At 43.2% G+C, this 22,496-nt stretch overlaps 1 protein-coding gene across 6 annotated transcripts in view; it reads right to left on the bottom strand.

The window, feature by feature from the left end:
- The window catches only part of PIP5K1B (phosphatidylinositol-4-phosphate 5-kinase type 1 beta), a 293,743-nt gene that overhangs the window by 87,212 nt on the left and 184,035 nt on the right, over positions 1–22,496 (bottom strand). For all 6 annotated transcript variants that reach the window (XM_028117386.2, XM_028117382.2, XM_028117385.2 and 3 more), the window contains one exon: positions 21,281–21,580. In XM_028117386.2, the coding sequence (XP_027973187.1) occupies positions 21,281–21,580 (300 nt within the window). The remainder of the gene's footprint in view (positions 1–21,280; positions 21,581–22,496) is intronic.

Below are 22,496 nucleotides of genomic sequence, written 5' to 3'. Positions count from 1 at the left end.
TAAGACAAGCCTGCATGGCAGAACAGTTGTCTCTGAATCAACACGATAATCTGTCACCATGCCCCAGTTAGGCAATGTCTTTTAGGAGCAGAGTCTATGGATAATTCTTTACCCAGAGACTGAATACCCAGAATTCCATAGGCTTTTCTCATTATTCCTCACCCTAACTGCTTATTTATTTAAAAATTTTTTTAAATTTAAATTCAATTTGGTTAATACATACTGTATTATTAGCTTTAGGGGAGCCCAACTGCTTTCTGACCAGACATTTATGACACAGATGCAGCAAACAGGCGTTGGACCTGAGGATTCACATAACTGTGGCTGCCACTTGATGGATACCCTCTGAAAGGGGGTTTTGTGAACTACGACATAAGTGGCCTTCCAGAAATATGGTCATCCCTGGGTCTCATGCATCTTTGCCATCAATGAGGAAAAATTAAAGGGGGCTGCACGTGAGTATCAATTATTCATCTCTCAGTTTACTCAATTAAGTACTTTGAGAAAGGAGGTAGGCAAGAGCTGAGAGTAGAGTCTTATCATTTAGGAGGTTCAGGCCATGGCACTTTCTAACCCAAGAGAGTGGCCTGAGAGCCATGTGGACCAAGCTTCCCTAACCTAAGAAGTGGAGCCAAGACTGAAGGAAGAGGGAAGGATGTCAGGAAAAGTTTCCCACCACTGACCCAATGATTCAGCATCAGACCCACTGGCTGGTTCTCCAGGGAGGTTTATCAGCACCTTTCTCACCCCTCCATAAAACAGCATGGAACCATGTAAGAAACCAAGCCAGCTGTGCATCATGGTTGCCAAGGACCCAACCTCTTAAAGAGAAACACCAACAGACACTGAACGCTTTTCTTCGCACAAAAACAAGAGTGGAAGGACCTTGGCCTTTGTACCTGTCAACCATACTGACAGGCTTGGGAATGGCGCCCTCTCAGACGGCGTCATAATCCTGCAGCGGGATCACCACCTGCAGATGCCAGTTTTCCGACTCACATGTATCAGAGCTCGGGTGTCCCTTCTTAAAGAGACTCTGCGGTAGGGACATAAAGCATAAAGAGCATGGACTCTGTGACCTAGGCGGGTTACATCACCTCCCTATGCCTGTTTCCTTCTCTGTAGAATGCCGACAATAATCTTACACACTGCAGAGTTGTAAAAATTCAACATGGAAATGCAGATAAAGTGCCTGGAAAAATTCTCGGTACAGGGAAAATGCTCAATTAACTGCTAGCTACCTTCATCCTAATTATAAGTCATAGTGACTCATGGCTCACACTCGGGTGAGAGGCTACAGAAGTTGTCTTGACGTAAACACCCTTGAAGGTACACTTCTGACAACAAAAATGCACAAAAAGCCCACAAAAATACGACCGCATTTTGGGCCAGCTTACCAGCGCCCTTTTGGGCCTCTTTAAAAGTTCTGGGTTGAGTGTTCAACAGGAAATGGTTAGCTGGCCGCACCACAGTTCTGGTCAATGGGCTATAAAATGATGGCCTCAGCATCCATCTGGGCGAACAGTCCCGTTTTCAATGAGCAAAAATCACAGCCTCATGCCCTGCACAGCCCAGACTACCCACTGGTAAATGTCCCCACAAAGCAGTACACTGGCTTCAAAAGCAAATTCTAATCAGATTCTGTGACAACGTTGTGAATGTTCCTACCAGGCATCCAGGGTGGTTTAAAGCGAGGTGTGGGGAAAACAAAGGTCCTCCTGGGAACACATCACACTTCTTTCTTTCTCCTCTGCAAAGCATCTAGAAGTGAGTTCTGCTTGTTAAAAAGCTTTCTTTATGAAATATTTTTCCTTATCTTTTCAATGCAAGATTCAAACTGAACTGTCTGGTTTGTACTTACAGCCTCTTCTTCTGCCTAAGGACAGGCCAAAGGGAACAGGTGCATTTTATAAGTGATACAAAGTCAGGCTGGGGTCCAATTTTAGTTCCTGGTGCTTTAAGTGACCAAATATTTGTCCTGGCTTATTTAAAAAACAAAACAAAACAAAAACAAGCCTCAAGAGAGAATTCACTACGAAAAAAAAAAAAAGAGAGAATTCACTAGGAAAAAGCTACACCTAAATTTTTTTAAAAGAGAATCATTTTCTCTGTACTCTCAAACTGGATCAGCAGAGTCCCTGAAGGATACTGAATTGTCTTTAGGAGGCCAGGCCCCTACTTTCGGAGTGAAAAGCTTAAAAAAGATAAATTCTATTCCCACTGTGTGGGAAGTTGACCATGATAGTTCGGTTTTGGGTTAGGTAAAGTCACCACCTACAAAAAAAAAAAAAGTTAAGGAAGAAAAAGAGAAATATACAGGCATATATTTTAAGTCAAATTCAAAAACTTCCGTAACGAAAAATTCTGGGAACAGATTTTAGTCACGTGCACTGCAGATCTGCATCAATTAGGAACAAAATAGTTATTCATATTCTCCCGGTTCCTTAATTAAAGGAATCAAATATATCTGCCAAAATCTTAGCATGTGTGAGTCTTGAGAACGTGCAACATTCTGCAACATGACAGACAGCCATCAGTCAAGTCTGTCATTCAGGTGCGAAAACATTTTTTTTTTTTTCTAGAATGTTTGCCTGACCTGGCGGGTGCTGGTAGATTCCATAGCTGTGTGTTTGCTATGCAAAACGGTATTTCTTGTCACAGCCAGATTTCTTCCCCTTCTCTCTCAAGGACTATTTTAAGACAATAATAATACTGGAAGATAGTGTAAAAAAAAAAAAAAAAGTCAATGTCGGAGCAGTTGGTACAATATCCTGAGGACGTGATCAAAACTCTCTGTTCCTGAAGAAAGCATCTTCTTCAAGTTCTTATCGTTAGTGCTATGTTGGGAAGGCTCTTATTCACAGAGTTTCTACAGACCTGGTGACCCAATGTGGGCAATGTCCTAACTCAGAATGACAGGCACTGCTGTCCCCTCTCCATGGCTGGAGGTCATCAAGAGTGCCTGCCCCTTTTCTGCCTCGGTGCCCACATTCACTGCACGCTGCTTTCTGTCCCCCTGCTAGAAGGGGGAGCAGCTGTGCGGTGGTTGAGGCTCTAGGCTCTGGGTCCAGCTAGTCTGGTTTGACTCATGGCTTCCCCATGGGTCCCTGGGCAAAGTACAGAGCTGTTCTGGGCCTTGTTGCCCCACCTGGAAAAGAGAGAAAAATGGGAACCCTGAGCTTACAGGGTTATTGTGCAGAATGAGTTACTCCACATCAAGTCTTAGGACAGTAACTGGGATACACAGAGCACCCAATCAATGTGAGCTACTATTGTTGCTGTTCTTCCGCCCCCTGTTGGCTCATCCCTGCCGACCATGCCCCCTGGAAGCCCTGCTTGCCCTCAGCCCTTGTTCCCTGCCTTCCTGTATGTCTTTGCCTCCCTTTCCTTTGGTGAACATCTTTGTTCTCTCTTAACGTTTTACCCTCTCTACTTTTCAGCACTGACATTCATTTACTCTTTTTGTTGGAGGGAAAAACTGAGCCTCTAGTCTGTCCCAGGCACCATGGAAGTAAAACAGTCAAAAAGACCATCCTCAAAATTACACAAGCCTCGATTACAGATTGGAATAAGGCCTGGAAAGAGAAAGTCAGGGTGCTGCAGAGACACCTCACACAAGGGGTACCTATTTTTGACTGAGGAGTATTTCAATAGTCCAGATAAGAGACGGTACTTGAGGTTCCACACAAATTTTAGTTATTATTTGTTCTGCTTTGTGACTGGAATAGCCAAAGCCATCTTGAAAAAGAAGAACAAAGCTGGAGGTATCATAATTCCAGATTTCAAGACCTACTACAAAGGTATGGTAATCAAAACAGGATGGGACTGGCACAAAAACAGACCAACGGAATACAACAGAGAGCCCAGAAATAAACCCACATCTACATGGTTGATGCATCTATGACAAAAGAAGCAAGAATTTTCAAATGGGGGAAAAGACAGTCTCTTCAACAAATGGTGCTAGGAAAACTGGAGCGCTACATGCAAAAGAATGAAACTGGACCACTTTCTCAGACCATCCGCAAAAATAAATTCAATATGGATTAAAGACCTAAAGGTGAGAGTGGAAACCATAAAAATCCTAAAGAGAGCATAGGTAGTAATCTCTCTGACATCAGCCATAGCAGCACTCTTCTAGATATGTCTCCTAAGGCAAAGGAAACAAAAGCAAGGTTCAGCTACTGGGACTACAACAAAACAAAAGGCTTTTGCAAAGTGAGGGGAACCGTCAACAAAACAAAAAGGCAAACTACTGAATGGGAGAAGATGTTTGCAAATGACATATCCAGTAAGGAGTTAATATCCAAAACATATAAACTTACACAACTCAACACCAGAAAACAAAGTTCTAACTAAAAAATGGCCAGAGGACCCGAATAGATCATTTTTTTCAAAGAAGACATACAGATGGCCAACAGACACATGAAAAAATGCTCAACATCACTTATCATCAGGGAAATCCTGAGTATGGCATGATGTTTAAACTTGTCTAATCACTAGGTCGTACGCCTGCAACTAATTTAACATTATGTGTCAACTACTCTCAAATGAAAAATTAAAAAAAAAAAAAAGATGACACTTGAATGTGGATGGCAGCAGGGGAGTTCAAGGGAGAAGTGGAAAAAATCTGAGCATCTCTTAGCGGGTAGATTCCAGCTATCATCTCTCTAGAGACAATTCCCCAAATCTTTTCTTTAGGTCAAACTCACTCCTAAGCTCCAGGCCTGTGTATTTCCAATGGGCTTCTGGACATTCCTAAACTTCTACGTAACCGTCTTGCTATAACCCTAAACTCTTATTTTCCCCCAAAGCAGGTTCCTTTCCCTCACTTCTCTCTTTTATTTGAAATCAGTCTGATGCGGATTTCAGACTCCCTGACTCCTTTTCCTTCCATTAAGCTGCTCAATCCTGCAGCTTCTATAATTGGAACATTCCTTCGTGCTAATGCTTTGATTTCAACTTCTCTTTCTCTCACCTCCCCATCGATCTCCAACCCCCTGGCTTGATCAGTTCATGTCATGCCCCTAGCTCAAAGCCTTCAGTCCCTCACCATTGCGCAGGTGATACCGAAGGTCCTTGTTACTGCGGCCCCGGCCAACATCTGCCTGCTACTTAACATCTGTCTAGAGACCTCTTCCAGGCTGGTCAAGCTAGAATCACTTAGTTACCCACAGATAGGCCCCAAAAGTGTTGCTCATGCTTTCAAATCTTCCTGGTTTTTCAAAGCCTGTCTCATCTCTTACCTTCATGAAAACTAGACTCATAATCTCCACAAAATGTTGAGAACACATCTCCCCTCTGAAAACTGAAGCACATTATCAGCATCCCTCTATGGAATAAAACTTGGGTTGTATCTTTATTTTTCCTGTCATACACACCAGACTGTTCTGCTCACCAAAGACTTGTTTTGCTTTGTGTTCCCTGCTGTGCACTCTGATCATAGCAGAAATGTGTATTTTTTATATTGCTGTCCATGTGAGCAAGAAAATGAAAACCAAAATACTCAGCACAGAACATAGAGCCCTACGGCTTCTATCTCAAATATAAGAACTCGATACTGCATTTCAAGATCATAATGCTTGTGAAAAATCTTCAGCGCTGAATGTATTTACTGTGATTACATGCTCTATGTTGTCAGAAGAACAAAGCTAATAGTGTTTTCAAACCTACCCACACCAGAGGTATTTTAAAAAACCGTGTCCAGGGCAAAAATCAAGCTGTTATTTACAGAGACTTTATATTTACTGATTAGCAGGCATACACCTAAATGGCAGATACGAGGCAAGCTTATTTTGCCATAAACTAGGCTGAGCTTAGAGTCTAGTAAAAATATCACTTGAAGGAGTCACCTTCAAGGACTATTAAACCATCCAGGAGCACTTGGCCTTGGCTCTAAGACGGATGCTCTGTTCTGAAACACAGCTCAGGGACTGCTTAGCTTTCTTGCCCCCTGTCTCTCCACATTTCCAATCTGTAAGGGATGTGAAGTTAAGCTGGTATGAGATTGAGAAAGGATAATCATTGGTTGAGTCCAAAAGACCTTCTGAAAAACAGCCACATTTAAAAACTGGCACCCAGCACCAAAATATACTGGGAGTGGCAAGGACAACACAACTCAAGTAACGCGGACGTGATACCTTACACAAAATGGAGAAGGATTGGGATTCTAGGAGGAAAAGAGATGTTTTATTAATCAGATCTTAGGCAAGCAAGGTTTCTAATTACTTTCCATGTCACAGGGGTTCTTATGGAAATTAGTCCATTCAATAAATATTTTCTTGAACACTTACTATGTGCCAGGCACTCTCTTGTTTAGAACCCTTTGAGCATTCCAGCTACCATATGACAGAACCAGAATAGCACCATTTTACAACCCCTAAGGAATGAACAGGTCTAGTCAGTGGTCATCAACAGCTGCTAACATCACAGAAGAAAGGCACTCTGACATTATGTGCCTCCTGATGGCAGGAAACGACTCTAAAAATAAAGTCAAACCTAAATTTGACCAAACCTGTAGACCCAACAACCAATCTACAGGGAAAACAGGGGAGAGATGCACACGTTAAAAAAAACTGTGGGGATGTCATCAGCAAAATCTGGTCTATGGGATAAACAAACCAATTTCTTCAAAACAAATATTCTCACAAAGAACAAATAAGTGACCGGCTGGGGGGAAGGAGGTGGTACTTAACACATAGACCTTATTTAAATCCTAATCCAAACTAACCAAATTGTTTCTGAAACAATTAGACATTTGAACGCTGACCCAGTAAGAATTAATTTTGTAAAGGTATGATAATGCAATTATACTTGTTTTTTTAAAGGAGTCTTTACATGGATGGAACTGGAGGGGATTATGCTAAGTGAAGTAAGTCAAGCAGAGAAACACAATTATCATATGGTTTCCCTCATATGTGGAACATAAGCAATAGCACGTAGGACCACGGGGGAAGGGAGGGAAAACTGAAGGGGGGGAAATCAGAGAGGGAGATGAACCAGGAGAGACTATGGACCCCGGGAAACAAACTGAGGGTTTCAGAGGGGAGGGGGATGCAGGGATGGGGTAACCGGGTGATGGGTACTAGGGAGGGCACGTGTGGTGATGAGCACTGGGTGTTATACACAACTAATGAGTCATTGAACAATACATCAAAAACTAATGATGTACTATACAGTGGCTAACCGAACATAATAAAAAAAATAATGTATATAAAAATAAAAAAAATAAAGGAGTTTTTAGTTTTTAGGGATTCTTTTTTTTTTAAGACTTTTTAAAAAAAAGACTTCATTTATTTGACAGAGAGAGACACAGCGAGAGAGGGAACACAAGCAGGGGGAGCGGGAGCGGGAGCAGCAGGCCCCCCGCTGAGCAGGGAGCCCGATGCGGGGCTCGATCCCAGGACCCTGGGATCATGACCTGAGCCGAAGGCAGACGCTTAGTGACTGAGCCACCCAGGCGCCCCTAGTTTTTAGGGATTCTTAATGTTTGAGGAAAACAATGTGATACCCAGAATGTATGCTTCAAATTCTATGGGGATGGGGGCTCGGGGAAGAAACAAGATTGGCCATGAGTTGAAAATTCCTGAAACTGGGTACAGCTACATGGGGGTTCTTCTATGATGTTCTGTCTACTTCTGGGTATATTGGAACTTTTCAAAAATAACGTTTAATATACTGAGGTGCTTAGATGAAATGCACTTATATGCTGTTTAGAGGTAACTTACTACTATCTCTGCTGGTGGGCAGGCTAGAGATGGCAAGGTAAAGATGAAAATGGATTATTTGGGATCTTAGCTAAAGTGGTTAAAGCAGGAAACTTGCTATGTTTGATCCTTATCTCCTTGATCTTTCACTGATGGAAGATCTGAAGAATAATCAAATCAACAAAATGTGGCACTGACAGGAAGATGTATCAAAGTCCCTGAGTAATTTTACAGCTGGCCTATAGTCTAGTCCTTGAAATAAAGAATAAAATGATAGGCAAAAACATTTGTGTTAATTCAACAATACAAGCCAATTCAATCCTGAGGCTTTAATGCAGGTAGACATTCCTGGACACATTGGTTTAGGGTAAAATGAATCCAAGGGTTTGTCTTTCCACCCAAAGTAGGCTCTTTGGAGTATATATAGCTCCCAAATTACTTGTATGTACAAGTCAGTTAAAGCTGAATACTGCCTTTTAAATTTAATTTAATTTCCTCAATAAAGCTCGGAGTGTTCCTTGCTAATATAATAAAGAGAAAAAAATAGGCTGTGACAAGCCATACAATTTTGGCTGGTAAAGCAGACGGAAATAAATATTCAATTCTTAGCCTGTTTATAGCAATCATGTTTTTTCACTGTGTCTAATGCAGTGATTTAGAATTCGGGGCTGTGCTGGATTGACCTGTACTATTGCTTTTTGTGCTCAACTTGAAAAGTTTGCAGTAATCAAAGTATACCTTAGAGGCATTGAAATAGCCATGTACCATTTTAAAAGATTATATATGACTATACATATATAATCATATACATAGATCAACTTCTATATTTGGTGAGTTTTTGTTTTTTTCTTTATGCTTTGTTTCTAGAAATAAAGATGTCTTAATAAATTATTCTGTAAACACATTTAAAAGAAATGTATTAAAACTGCCAAGTCCTTCTGATTATAGATTTTTCTGGGGGCTGGTGAGCTGCTTGGTGAGACTTGCGGGCCGTGCTTAGCACACGTTTCCACATCCACTCCAATGAATGAGGGGAAATTCCTGGATCCTCATCCTTAGCCACTAGTCTTCCCCCTCTCGGGGTAGAGGAAAATGTACCCCTTTATCCCTCTCCGCTCATTCTAATGGACAAAGAGAGAAAGAAAAATGGGGGGAGTATCTGTCTGCCATAAATAAGCACTTGATGGTTTGGATTTAACTGTAAACTCTAAGCTTCTTAAAGGTAAGGGCTGTAGTCTATTCATTTTGTGTGTGTGTGTGTGTACCTCCCACAGACTTCGCACAGAGCCTTATGGAGAGCAAGAATTCAAAACTATTTGCTGAAAGACATAAAATTAATTCAGTAGGAAGGTGAGGCGGGATTTGTCAAATGAGATTCCTGAAGCCAGAGAAATCAGCCAATCTATGCTCTGAGATGATACAAGGTTCCACGGGGCAGGAAGAGAGAGTCTTGGGTCTGGGAGACTGACCACTGGCCGTCAGAAACATAGCTTAAAATAGCAAGTGCATCCTTAAAGGGTGAGTCTTGAGAAGTGATAGAAAACCCTGGAAGTGATAGAAATTCTTTGGAGTCTTGAGGTGCTATAATTTATTTTGAAAATAACAATATGTACATGGTCAAAATTAAAGACAGTACCAAAGGGTGGCTCAATGCCACATCCCATGGAGCATGAGGGTGACGATTTCAGAGAGAAATAGAACACAATAAGTTAAGGAACCCCGGGGCAATATTCTTGTCTCCGTGCGTCAACAAGTGATGGAAACCCTAACATCTCCCATGGTGTTTGCCCCAAAAGATGGCGTGATAAGGGCGCCTGGGTGGCTCAGTCGTTAAGCGTCTGCCTTCGGCTCAGGTCATGATCCCAGGGTCCTGGGATCGAGTCCCACATCGGGCTCCCTGCTCTGCGGGAAGCCTGCTTCTCCCTCTCCCACTCCCCCTGCTTGTGTTCCTGCTCTCGCTGTCTCTCTCTCTGTCAAATAAATAAATAAAATCTTTAAAAAAAAAAAAAAGATGGCGTGATAAAAGAGGGACAGTTTACACCAGCCGATGAGAGAGAGTTCAGCTGAATAAGAATATTTAAATTGAGAGGTGACCAAACTAGAAGGGACGGAAGTACTATTAATGTGTAAGTTGACATTGGAGGAGGTGGATTCCAGTGAACAAGAGTAGTGGAAAATTAAGAAACTCTATTTCCCCTGCACCTCTGAGTGTAGACAAGGAAAATCGGCAACCCGGAATCACTGCTTTCACTGTTCCTTGAAAATCAGGTTGTTGCTATTTTTTGCCCCTGACATCGCTAATAATCTAGAAAGAAGTTGGGTAGCTCTTTCAGAAAGAGGACTACCTGAGGGTGTCTCATCTCCGCCTCCTGAGGATGTACGTCATTGTCTGAAGCCAGATTAGCAGGTGCTTGAGAACTCAGCCAGCGTGGTGCTGGCATCTAGCATGGCGTGTTTCTGGAACCGCTGGAGCTGGCCGAATGCGGACAAAGGGGCAAAGTTTACAAATGAGGACTTCGTATGGAGAAACGAAGGGAGGAAGTGAACAAGACACGGAGGACTCCAGGCAGGCTCACGCTCAGGGGGAACAAGGATACCGTACATAAGCGTCAGGTTTTAACTTCCCTAAGTCACCAACAGCTACGGACAACTGACACATCCAGAGGACAGCTTGCCCCTTTCTTGTAGAAAGGTGCACAGATATTTTTTTTTAAAGATTTTATTTATTCATGAGAGAGAGAGAGAGAGAGAACAAGCAGGGGGAGTGGGAGGCAGAGGGAGAAGCATGTTCCCCGCTGAGCAGGGAGCCCGATGTGGGACTCGATCCCAGGACCCTGAGCTCATGACCTGAGCCGAAGGCAGACGCTTAACTGACTGAGCCACCCAGGCATCTCCAGATGTGTCCCTTTTTTTTTTTTAAGTTGAAATTTAATACATAAATTCATTAATAACAGATTGTTCTTGCCCATCTCACTCATGGGGGAAGGAGAAATTCCCCCGTGGAGATGTGCTACCTCACCGTACAGAAGTGCGGAGCTTCCAGGGAGAGAAAGTGAGGACAGAAGTTACACTTGCCTGATCAAAGCACCACATTTAAAAATGTCTTTGAAGGAAGAACACTGGTGACATCAAAGGAACATTCCCTTGCACGGGAAGGGACCTGATAGAAAGTGTTGACTGATACTGACAGGAGCTAACGCCTCTCAGAAGCCAGTATATGCGGATCGTTTGGGAAGACCTAGAACTAGTATGTGGCCCAAGAAGTCCCTTGCCTTTCACAAGGCAGTCACCCAGGCCCCTTTCCTGTAGCAGCGTGGGTACTCGGCACTGGATGTCAAATGAATAACATAAAGAAGCCCTGTTCAAATCAAACCGATTTTCCCCTTGAGAAGTGTTTCCAGTTGCTGGAGTTGCAAGCTTCTGGGAGGAAGACAAGATCTTGCTTGACAGGTGCACAGCAAGCTGGGTAACAAGCCACAGGATTGTTCTGAATCATTTCCCAAACTTTGTAACGTTTTCCCAGACCCAGGAAGCTCTCTAAGACTCCTTCGATCTCTGCAACTCAGTCTGTCACCAGATTCCAGAAGTTTCTCCTAAGCTATGGAGCCTCAACTCCATTTGATAAGCTACTAGAGTTTGCCGCCCTTTTGTCTCCTTTGGTTTGGGTGTTGACACCCCTGCTCTATTTCACAAGGCCATCCATGTGACTGACTGACGCTGGCATCCACAACCGGATCCACACTGGCCAACCTCAAAGCCTTTCCAGAGCCATCTTCAAAGGCAGAGTTGCCACCGTCATGCCCGCCTGAGGCCACTTCCCCTTCCTGCTACAGCTCCTCTCTCTGGTTTCCCAGGACTCCCAGTGAGGAGGAGGATATAGCCTGTGGGGACATTTCCTTCCTTCTCCTGCCTCCCCGCGGATATTTTGTAAGTCGTTCCACTTGGAAACCTACATAGATCTTACCTCTAGATTTCTGGTCAACTACAGAATCAAAGACGGGCTGGTTCTTTTCCCCCCGAAGCAGAAAACCCTAATACATCAGAAATATCATCGTTCTATTTCATAAGCCCAAGGCCTTCAGCTCCCATTAAGTTCAATTACTGTATATTTCTATTTCTGTGTGATAAGTTACTTCAAATGAAAGCTGGTTAGACACGGAACCACCACCACCACTCCTCAGGGAATATTTGAGTTGTCTAATTTTAGGTGATCTTTCAGGAGGAAAAGGAAAAGGAGTTTACTTAGGGCCAGGGAAGATACTTTCAGCCTCCTGCTACCATTCTTTCTGTAGAAATTTTCCTAACGCTCCATTTGGTTTGGAGTGAGGGTTAAAAGAAATACCGGCTTGATAATCCTGTCATTTCTGCGGCTGATGAGAATTTTCGAAAGGGGCTCACACAGGAGCTGACGAGCACATCTAGAGCCCTATCTCCCTTTCCACAACATGTGAAAAACAATCTTTGACAAACAGTCAACTCCACTGTGCCCATCACATTTCTCAGAAATAAGTTTTGCTTTTAAGTTGATAGGATTTCACGCACACGCAGATTAGTCACAGTTGAAAAGTGTTAATGGGCTTGTTTATACTTTCCAACAAACTTTTAAAATTGAATGTTTGGGTTGCTAATTTTATTTTGTGTTCCTCAGTGCCTTGGCACTGTTTTCCTCTTTCTCCTTTGTGAAGAAGGTTGCAAGATTTCATGAACTCCTTGCCCTGTCCAGATTGAGTGCTCTTTGATAGAGTCCCTTCTACAGCTCCTTCTCCACCAGCTCCTTGTCAGGGTGGGGAAAGCCAGTCACTGGGCAATTCCAGCCCATCCTGTTTGAATCTGTGTTGGTACTTAATGTTTACATTCCAGGAGATGTTCCCTTTTTCCACCTACAGACTCCTTAGGGGGAGCACACTGGTAGGGGAGCCTGCATTTGTAGTCAGAGACACCTGGGTGTAAGTCGTGACCCAGCACATGAGCTCTGGGGCCCCGGGAGGTGTCACCTGCTCCAAGTCTCCACTTCTTCATCTTGGAAAGGCAATCACACCTCACATCACAGGGCCGGTGTGAGGATCGCTGAGAGTCCACCTATAATGTCAAGCGCTGCTCTGGCTCAGAGCAAGTCCACAATAAATGTCAACTGAAGCCACATGTGGACACAATGAGCCTTGGAAATGTGCCTTTGCTGTAGGAAATCGTGTGTTAAGTATTGTACTGTGTACACCTATTTTATGATTATATATTATGTATGATGTGTTCTAAATGCTAAGCTACTTTGGTATCCACAGGTTCTCTCTAAGATGGAACCCTGCCTGCCTCCACCCAAAATTGGAAAGGCTGGTTTTGCAAAGTATTGAGAATGACTTGTCTGGCTCAAACTGACGTATCTACCTAGTTGGTAGAAGGTCAAGAACAGCAACACAGAAGAGTAATTTGACTTCTGTAGGCTCCCTCAAACTCTCTTGTGCTGACCGTCTTGCCGCTTCCGTTACTACCAGCAGAAGCCTCCTGCCATCACCCACCTGCACCATGGCTGAATTGCAGCCACCAGCAAAAGCCTGGACAAACATCAGCCCCCTTCCAGGACTGATGGACAGTTGTCTTGTTGGCATAAACGTGGCCACCAGGCATGACCTAAACAAAGTGTAATCTCTAGGGCTTCCCCAAAAGACTAACACTGAGCCAACTGCTATTCTTTTAAGTGATTTAAGGGGTAGGAAAATGAAATCATATAGTTCCTGTTCTCCTGGGGAGATTTTAGAAGGCACACATTAAACCCTCACCCAAGTAACTGCAAAATAACTTAGAAACACCAATGGCTATATTGTAGAGTTAGACGAAATCCCATGAGCATGCAAAGTCTCCTAGAAAGGCTTATTACTAGAAACACACGTGGCAAAGTCCTGTACTTTTGGCCTCTCCTTCTCAGGAACTCCTATCAATTGTACTAAGTCCCACAGAAACATGACCAGCCATTCAACTAAACCCTAAGTTTTCTGCTTCATTTGTCACCAATATCCTATAGACTCCCTAAACCCTTCCCTGTTGGATGTATCTTCTGCTTCACTGGAATATCAACTCAAGTACTTCTAATTTATTTAATTTTTTTAAAAGATTTTATTTATTTATTTGTCAGAAAGAGAGACAGAGAGCAAGCACAAGCAGGGTGAGCAGCAGGCAGAGCGAGAAGCAGGTTTCCTGCGGAGCAAGGAGACCGATGCGGGACTCGATCCCAGGACCTCTGGGATCATGACCTGAGCCGAAGGCAGACGCTTAACCAACTGAGCCACCCAGGCGCCCCTACTCAAGTAATTTTTAAACAAGAGACTTAAATACACATCCATCAGAAGAGCTAAAACAAAAAGTACCAACAACAGCAAATGCCAGTGAGGATGAAAAGAAATTCGATCGCTCACACTCTGCCTGTGGGAATGTGAAAGGGTGCAGCTACTCTGGGGAAGAGTATGGCAGCTCCTTACGACACTGAATGTGCGCTTTCCATGTGACACAGTGAATGCACTCGCCATTTCTACCAGAGAAATGCATTATGCTTATGTAAAAACCTGCACGCAAATGTTGACAGCAGCTTTATATGTAACAGTCCAACACTAGAGAAAAGCCACGTGTTCTCCAGCAGGTGAATGGTTCAGTGTGTTATGTCCACACCATGAAGTATCACACAGCAAAAAGGGGCAAGTACTGGTACACACACTAACTTGGATGGATTGCAAGCTCATTATGCAGAGTGAAAAAAGCCAATCTTGGAACAAAGCCTATAGGACTACATTTATATGGCGTTCTTTTTTTTTTTTTTTTAAAGATTTCATTTATTTATTTGAGAGAGAGCATGAGAGGGGAGAGGGTCAGAGGGAGAAGCAGACTCCCCGCTGAACAGGGAGCCCGATGTGGAATTCAATCCCGGGACTCCAGGATCATGACCTGAGGCAAACGCAGTCGCTTAACCAACTGAGCCACCCAGGCGCCCGATATGGCGTTCTTGATATGACAAAATTACAGAGAAAGAAAACAGATTGGTGGTTGCAAGGGTTTGGGGAGGGGCTGGGAGGGAAGGTGGCGGCTCTGGTTATGTATAAAAGGGAGGCATGAGGGATGTTTGTGAAGGAACTGTTCCATACTTGACTGTGGTGGTAAAGTGAATTTATGTAAGCACAGAATTGCATAAAACCTCCTACACATTATGCCCGTGCAGATACACCAATGAGCGCTCTGGTAAAATCTGAAAAAGGTCAGTGGATAGTACCAATGTCAATTTCCTGATTCTGGTATTACACTAAGGTCATACGGGATGTTACCACTGGGGAAACTAGGTGGAGAGTATACATTTCTGTATTATTTTTCCAACTTCATGTGAATGTATAATGATCTCAAAATGAGCATTATTGTGAAAGAGGATTTTTAAGTAGAAAACTTTTTCAAGTCCTTGAGAATGTGATAATGTCTTTATTCTCACAAGGAAATCTAGCTTGGCCAGGCAAAGACATCTATGTCCATAATTCGTTTCTCTCAGACTAGAGTGTGGAAGGCACCGTTCTACCCTTTCCCAGGGACCTTTATATTCTTTCCAGCCCAAACAGTCTTTGTTTCTAGGAGATGGTTTTATTTATTTGTTCACCAATTTTGACTTTGTTTTCTGTTTATGTTGCAATGGTATCAAAATAATAATAGCATACAGAGCGCAACTCATAATCTGAAACAATGGAGCACACCAAGTGTATCATTAGTGTTTGTAAAACATAATTCGAAAGACAGTGAATTTATTTATGCCTCTTTTGGGCAAGTCATCTTTTTTTTTTTTTTAAGATTTATTTATTTTTCAGAGAGAGAGAAACTGAGAGAGTGCGTGTGCATGAATGGGGGAGGGGCAGAGGGAGAGGGGAGAGAATATCAAGCTAACTCCTCACTGAGTGTGGAGCCCTATGTGGGGCTCGATCCTATGACCCTGAGATCATGACGTGAGCTGGAACCAAGAGTCAGAGGCTTAACCAACTGAGCCACCCAGGCACCCTGGCAAATAATCTTTCAGGGTATGGTACAGAGAGATGTGGAGTTGGTAACATTCCTGTACTTAACAGAAATGAGATCTGAAGCATTTTTTTCCTTTTACGGTAATTGGGAGTGATAACTTATATGCAACCAATATAAAAAAGAAAGAAAAAACTAAGTGCAAGATATTAATGCTGAACAAAACTACAGCTGGGGGATAAGCACTAGCCAAAACGCTAAATTTAGTAGTATAGAAAATCATCTACTTGGTGACCCATGCTAGCATGCCCATAGATGAGAAGAATCCGATCTACACGTTTAGAGCTTGCCACACACAGTTAGAAAGATGACACTCTGCACATCAAAAAGGCTCAGTATTCTTAAGACTGGTTTCATTAAATTCTGAGAGCCTATTAATATTTATGGTGAGACATTTGTGTGAAAAAAGAAAATTCGTTCCACACTATTTAAAGATTAATAACCTTGCTGCTCAACAAAAAATGATAATAAATGTAAAATGAGTCATTGGGGTCATTAATTACCAGGATTGTGTCTGGTAGGACTCCCACTTGAAGGAATAAGAAATATTTGGATTATAAACACAAGTTCTCACTAATGTACTTTGCACTGATGTCATTTCCCCAGAGTTATCAATAAATATTGTAGGATGTAATAATTTATCAAATTAATTGATAGGGGACTCTTTAAATTTTTCATAGATATGTCAGAGAAGAAATAATTATAGTAAATTAAAGATGAACATAAAAATAGTTCCCAATTATTCTTCCAAAATTAATAAATTTCAATTTGAAAGAATTTTTTACATAATCTTATAACATGTACCGAGTATATACAATAAGCCAGGCACTGCACTTGGCAAGGAAGGATCAGGAATGAGCTTTGGCCTTTGAGACATTTACAGACTAGGAAGGGAGACAACACCTACACCTAAAGAAGACATGGGTCAGTATTCAATGTCTAATGACTTCTACAACACTGCTTCTATGGGAAAACGACTGAAGATAAATATACTTTTGTTACACAAATGGCTTAATACAGGGACAATCGGTACTGTTTTTCAAAATAATCCCAAATGATTAAAAATGGAGATCATCTGCTTTATTACATTCTCAGTGCCAACCTGGCAGGCACAGCGTGAAAGTGGGTTCTTCCTCCAACACAGGCAGAACTCAAAAATCTCCTGGATACACACAAGTCACCAAAGATAGATTTTCTTGGAGATGTGACCTAAACGCGTCTTTGTCATCTGACAGTTTATTGCACTTATTCCTTTGTTCAAATACGTATTTCAGTAAGCATTTACTAAGCACCAGGAGATGCAGATACAGTGAGAGATGAGGTCTGAACCTCAAGCTCGAGGACCTGCACGTGAATAAATAAGAGTGTGTGCTAAATCCTGCAAAAGAGGTCAACCCAGGGTGCCTGGGGAGCCACAGCACTTATTAGGAGGCAGACTGGATGGCACGTGGTAACTTACTGAATGTAAAGTATTGCCTCTCAGCTTGTTCATCACGTGGGGACGGTTTGAATAAACCCTACTTCCTGCCTTTGATAGCAACAAGTAACCTATGAGGGCCTGCAGGACTCTGTTGTCACAACTCTTACCCTGGGTCAAGCTCACTTACAGGCGTAGAAGGTTGTCAGTGACAGGCAGAGGGTGAAGCCCAGGGAGTGGAAATACTTCCAGAAAGGGGACCCAATTATTTACATATCCATTTTCCCCAGACACTGTCAATAACGTGGAAACTGGGGAGAACCCAAGATCTGGATCCGTGCTTCTGGAAAGAGCCTTTGTTTGAATCATATAAGGAGTAGGCTCAGCAGGTTTGAAAGATAAAGTACATTCAGTTTTCTAGGAGAGTTCCGAGTGACTAAGGTGCTCCATGGAGGAGCTGGCCAGGGATGGGCCATCACAGAAGGCAGGCTTATAAGACTAGGGCCTAAGCTCAGGCTGGGGAAGCCGGGGAAAGTGGAGTGGGGCTGCTCCAGGGATCCTGGCAGAAAATGGCTCTCTGTGGGAGGAGCTAGATCAGGCCATTTTGGACACAAGAGTCCAGAAGCAGCTCTGACTGCGATCGAGGGAAGGAGACTGTGGACACAACGGACACCAGTGAAGCTGGGTCAATGAGCCACGTAGCTGTCTTCTGGCCAGCACTCACGCAAGGGAAATGGGATCCTGGGGTCTGAGATGTCAAGCCAAAAAATGAAAGTGGAACGGACAGGAAGCAAGAGGCCAGCAAGAGGTCAGGAGGTTTATCATATCTGCCTGCGAACAACAGACAAGCTCGGGTCGAAAGGTCTGCGATTCTTGGATTTGCCACTTCTAAGCCCTTCAGAGGACCCTGGCATGGCCAGAAAGGGCCTTTTGACATGATTTGGCTCTTGACAGCTTTTCTCTCCTGCCCCACATGCTCCCTGTTAATATTAACTGCAGCAATGCCAAAGACTTCTAGCTCTTGGATCACGTCCTGCTACTTCATGCCTAGCTTACATTGTTCTCTCTGCCCAGAAACCTGCCTCTACCACATTGCCTGCCTGGAGAACTCTTCTTCAGACCCAAGCTATGATGTCAGCTACTCTGATGTCACCCACTCTGATCCACCCACAGCCTTAGAGCATTACCACCGCACTTCATACACTGCATGACAACGATCAGACACGGCGGTCATTCACCTCATGTTGGCAGACAGTAGGCCTGCACTGCTTGTCCTATAAGTAAATGAAACGATGTATCCTAAGATGGGCCCAGTTCACCTTTCTGTGGCCAGGCTGCTGACAGGAGTGAAGCAGTCCCCTGCTTGCTGTGGGTCTAGAGTCTTAGTGGAACCACCTCACTGAGGCAGAGGACTGTGAACCACAGAAAGTCCCGATCCTTCGGCATTGGAACCTGCCCTGTGGTGACCCCACACCTTCTGTGCATTTCCATGGCACCTCAGCCTGCACTGAAGTCTGGTCCTACAAAGTGAGGGATGTGCCAGGCCAAGAGACACCCCCAGCAACACCAACCACACATCCTGTTCCAGCATCCAGGGTGCTGGCCCTTCACAGGATGACCTGAGGAGAGAGAGTGGATGGCTGCCTGGCTCTAGGATGGAGACCCTGAACCTGGGACAAGGTGGGTGGGGGTGTAATGGGCTCCAAGGGATTCAGGAATTGTGGAGTGGATGGGGCACTTTTCTGGGGAGACGGTTCATAGCTTTCGTCAGTTTTGCCAAGAGGCCCATGACTATGAAATATGAAGACCCATCATTGCAGAAATGTGCCCGAGTTCCTCACGGCAGCTTTCCTTAGAGAACCAGCTGCTGACTGCAGATCACAGAGGCCTTGGTCATGGTCAAGGCAGATCAGGGAAGGGGCTCAGGTTCCCCCCGAGTGAGGCATGTACAAGCTCCCACACCACCCTGGGAAAGCCTTTTTGAAGATGAATGTTGTGTGTAATTTAAAGAAGTTCCACGGTCTGTGTTTGGGTCAAGATCAAATGCAGCCAGTCAGAGGGAGTTGGTTTTAGGACCTCTGTGTTGACCTTCCTTAAAACAACAAGTCTTCTGGAAAAAAAAAAAAAAAAAAAAGGCAAATCTCCAGGGTCTCATTCCTGATGGAGAGTCATGTTTGACCTCGTTCTATCTGGGCTCAGGAAACACGAATAAACAGACAAATCTGGTGCTATGGCTCTTTTACATTTGACTCCCTCTCCCACCCTCCTTTTTTTTGGCACAGGAGCCTGTGTTTTTAAAAGAAAAAAAAATGGCTTTCCATATTAAAGAGGCCAGAAGCACAGGCACACAAAGAGAAAGCAAATCTAAAACTGGAGTGGCTTGTACTAAACTCTGGGGAATTCAAAGTCACTTTTCACCCACATCCTGTAAGGGCAGAAAAAGCACAGGAAAAGGTTTCTACTAAAATGTGTGCATGTTTTTGTTTTTTTTTTTTAAAAGAAAAACATGAATCATTCATATCCACCCAGATATCTGAAGAGCACAGCCGGACATTTTTTTGTTTGTTTGCTTAGTTCCCACTGTTCTTCCCCTGACTTCTGAAAAGATAATTAAAAAAAAAAAATCCTCACAGTGAACCTTTACGTTTCAACTGTTAAGAGCACATACTTTGTACCCAGACAGGTGTGGGCTCTGCCACTGACTTGCTAAGTAATGCTGGGCAGGTTTCTTAACCTCTTTAAGAGCCTAATTATCCCACCAGTTAAAATGGGAACGTGAACAGTACGGACGTCAAATGGATGCTGAGAAAATTAAATGAAATGTATGTTAAAAAAAATCATAGGCTGGCGTGACTCACTAAGCATTAAGAATAGGAGCTGTGAGGGCGCCTGGGTGGCTCAGTCGTTAAGCGTCTGCCTTTTGCTCACATTACGATCCCAGGGTCCTGGGATGGAGCCCCGCATCGGGCTCTTTGCTCAGCGGGGAGTCTGCTTCTCCCTCTGCCTGCTCCTCCCCCTGCTTGTGCTCTCTCTGACACATCTTAAAAAAAAAAAAAAAAAAAAATAGGAGCTATGGAGTGACATCTCTATCAATGCCAACAACCCTCCTCAATGACACCTTAGTGCATTCTCCTGCACATCGTAACATGTAGAAAGAAAAGACCCATAAATAGTAGGACTGTGTTTCTCAGCAAGGATTTGTTCCCCTTCCCTCTGCGTAATGCGGGTCCTTTGTCCAGGCCCGCACAAGATCCAGAAAGCCAGTCTGGAAGAGACAGCTCATACTTCCCAGGAACCAGGTGCTGTGAGTCCTATCTGCCCTGGCCAGGTTGGATCCCAATGTCTGCCTGCCTTCACTGTGGCCAACTTAGCTGGAAATCTAGATGGTTCTCCCAGGTGCACCTGGGCCACAAAATGCTACTTCTGAGAATTTGCTCATCAAACAATCACCATTCTTCAGAAGCCATCAAGCTCCATTTTCCTCTTTTTCTCCAAGGGAACTTTTACCCACTTTCTGTAAATTCACCATGTCGGAAACATCTCTCCCAGGCTCTGGGTCTTATTATTTGGTTGCTAAGAATGGGAGGCTGGGGGACTCTAACGTCCTCCTTCCTTCTGACAATCTCTGTGGCTAAGTCTGCACATTACGGTCTTTGCTCTAACTGCTGAGACTCATTCCTGATCGCCCAAGATAATTTCAGCAAGTATACCGCTTGCCTCAAGCTTCTGCCTCCACACTGAGTATTCAGGGATCTGCTTATCAATTCTCTGGACTTCTCTCCCCGGGTGGAATCTTACTTGTGTCAAGGTTTGTATATGGCTTTTCTGGCTAATTGGTGCATTACACCTAATTTCTTTTCCCTCCAGGGGATGATGAAAAGAAAAGAAAAAATCCTTGTTTCGCTTTATCAAAGAAAGCAGACTTAAAGCTTTTTTTAGTAAAACCCATGGATACTCCAGACAATTCCCTGACCATCCACCAATTCCTTCGAGATCAAGGAAGCATGGATGGGCCCCGGGACTGCAAATGACAGGACTCCATGTGTCCGCTCCGGACATTCATGACCCAGGTTACAAGACCACAGACGCCTGTCCAAAGGCAATCATGGCAATGACACGTCCTTACCCGGCAGTCTCTCTGAAGTGTCTTCATGAGCGCGTTGTATGTTTCTGTGTCAAAATACAACCCTTCGTGCATGTCCTGCAGGAAATCTAAGTCCTTAAACGTGGGGCTGGACTTCTCTCTCTCCTTTCGGGAGGCTCTTCGCTTGTAAGTGGAGCCTTTCAGGTCATACGTGAAGTGCATTCTCATGGAGCGCGGTAAGACGTTGTTCATTACCACAATCCTGATATTAATGCCCCCTGACTGCATGCAATACAGTCCATAAAATTTTGGCAAAAGAGTCCTTGGATTCTGGTTTAAATTCTAAAAGGAGAAAAAGGGAAAAAAAATGTGTCAATTCTCCTATTTTCACAAAAGAAGACTGTTAAGTATGTGTTTTCATCTATGAAATATGAGAATTAAAATTGGAGTGCGATTCTCTTTATTTATGGCCATTACTAAAATATCGCTGTTTCTGATTTGATTCTTAAGTTGGCTCAATGGAACAGTACCTTTATCATTCTCAACCCACAGCTTTAAAAGTGGCTGAACTGAATGGACACAAAATCCCAAATGAGATTCAACCAAAAACAGGCAAAGAATTGATTAGTGCCATGTGTGACTAAGATCTAAGGGAGCTAAAAAGGAAATTAACGGCTGGGGTCTAAGCAATGAGCATTTAAAATTTTAACAGCTCCTGAAAAAATTATCTTCCAAAATGCGTAGACCGATTTACAATCACACTTTGTAAGATTATGTATTTCTCGTCACCCTTCATCCATGATGCGTAGCAACCATCTTTAAAATCTCTGTAAGCGTGACTGGTTAAAAAAAAAAAAAGGGAAACTCTTTTAAAAAAATTGGAATATCGCTGATTAGAGAAATGTAATATGTTGTATGTATCTTTAGCCATTTCAAAGACAATTCTGTGTTAATAGTCTTCGCCTGTTTTTCTGTAGGTTTTTGTTATTTTTGGAGTTCTCAATACACTCCGGATATTTGTCATTTTCCTATTCTCTATGGGGTATTCTCTTTCAGTATGTTACATTTTTTACTATACAAATAAAAAATACATGCCTATTTTTGTTTCACTTTAAAAGTAGGTGAGAGATTAAGAACAGTTTGCTGGAGGGCATTTACATCAGGAAAAGTTTCTCTACTACCCCGATTCTTCTCCCAATTCCCAACTTTTAACTACTGTCCCCACTTTCTGTCATTCTAGAAATATTCTATGTGCTTA

This window comes from Eumetopias jubatus, unplaced genomic scaffold (genome assembly GCF_037043125.1).
Source record: "Eumetopias jubatus isolate StellerSeaLion01/CBP00866 unplaced genomic scaffold, mEumJub1_p1.0 scaffold_15, whole genome shotgun sequence".
Taxonomy (NCBI): Eukaryota; Metazoa; Chordata; class Mammalia; order Carnivora; family Otariidae; genus Eumetopias; species Eumetopias jubatus.
This window is presented reverse-complemented; position numbering and strand designations above follow the sequence as displayed.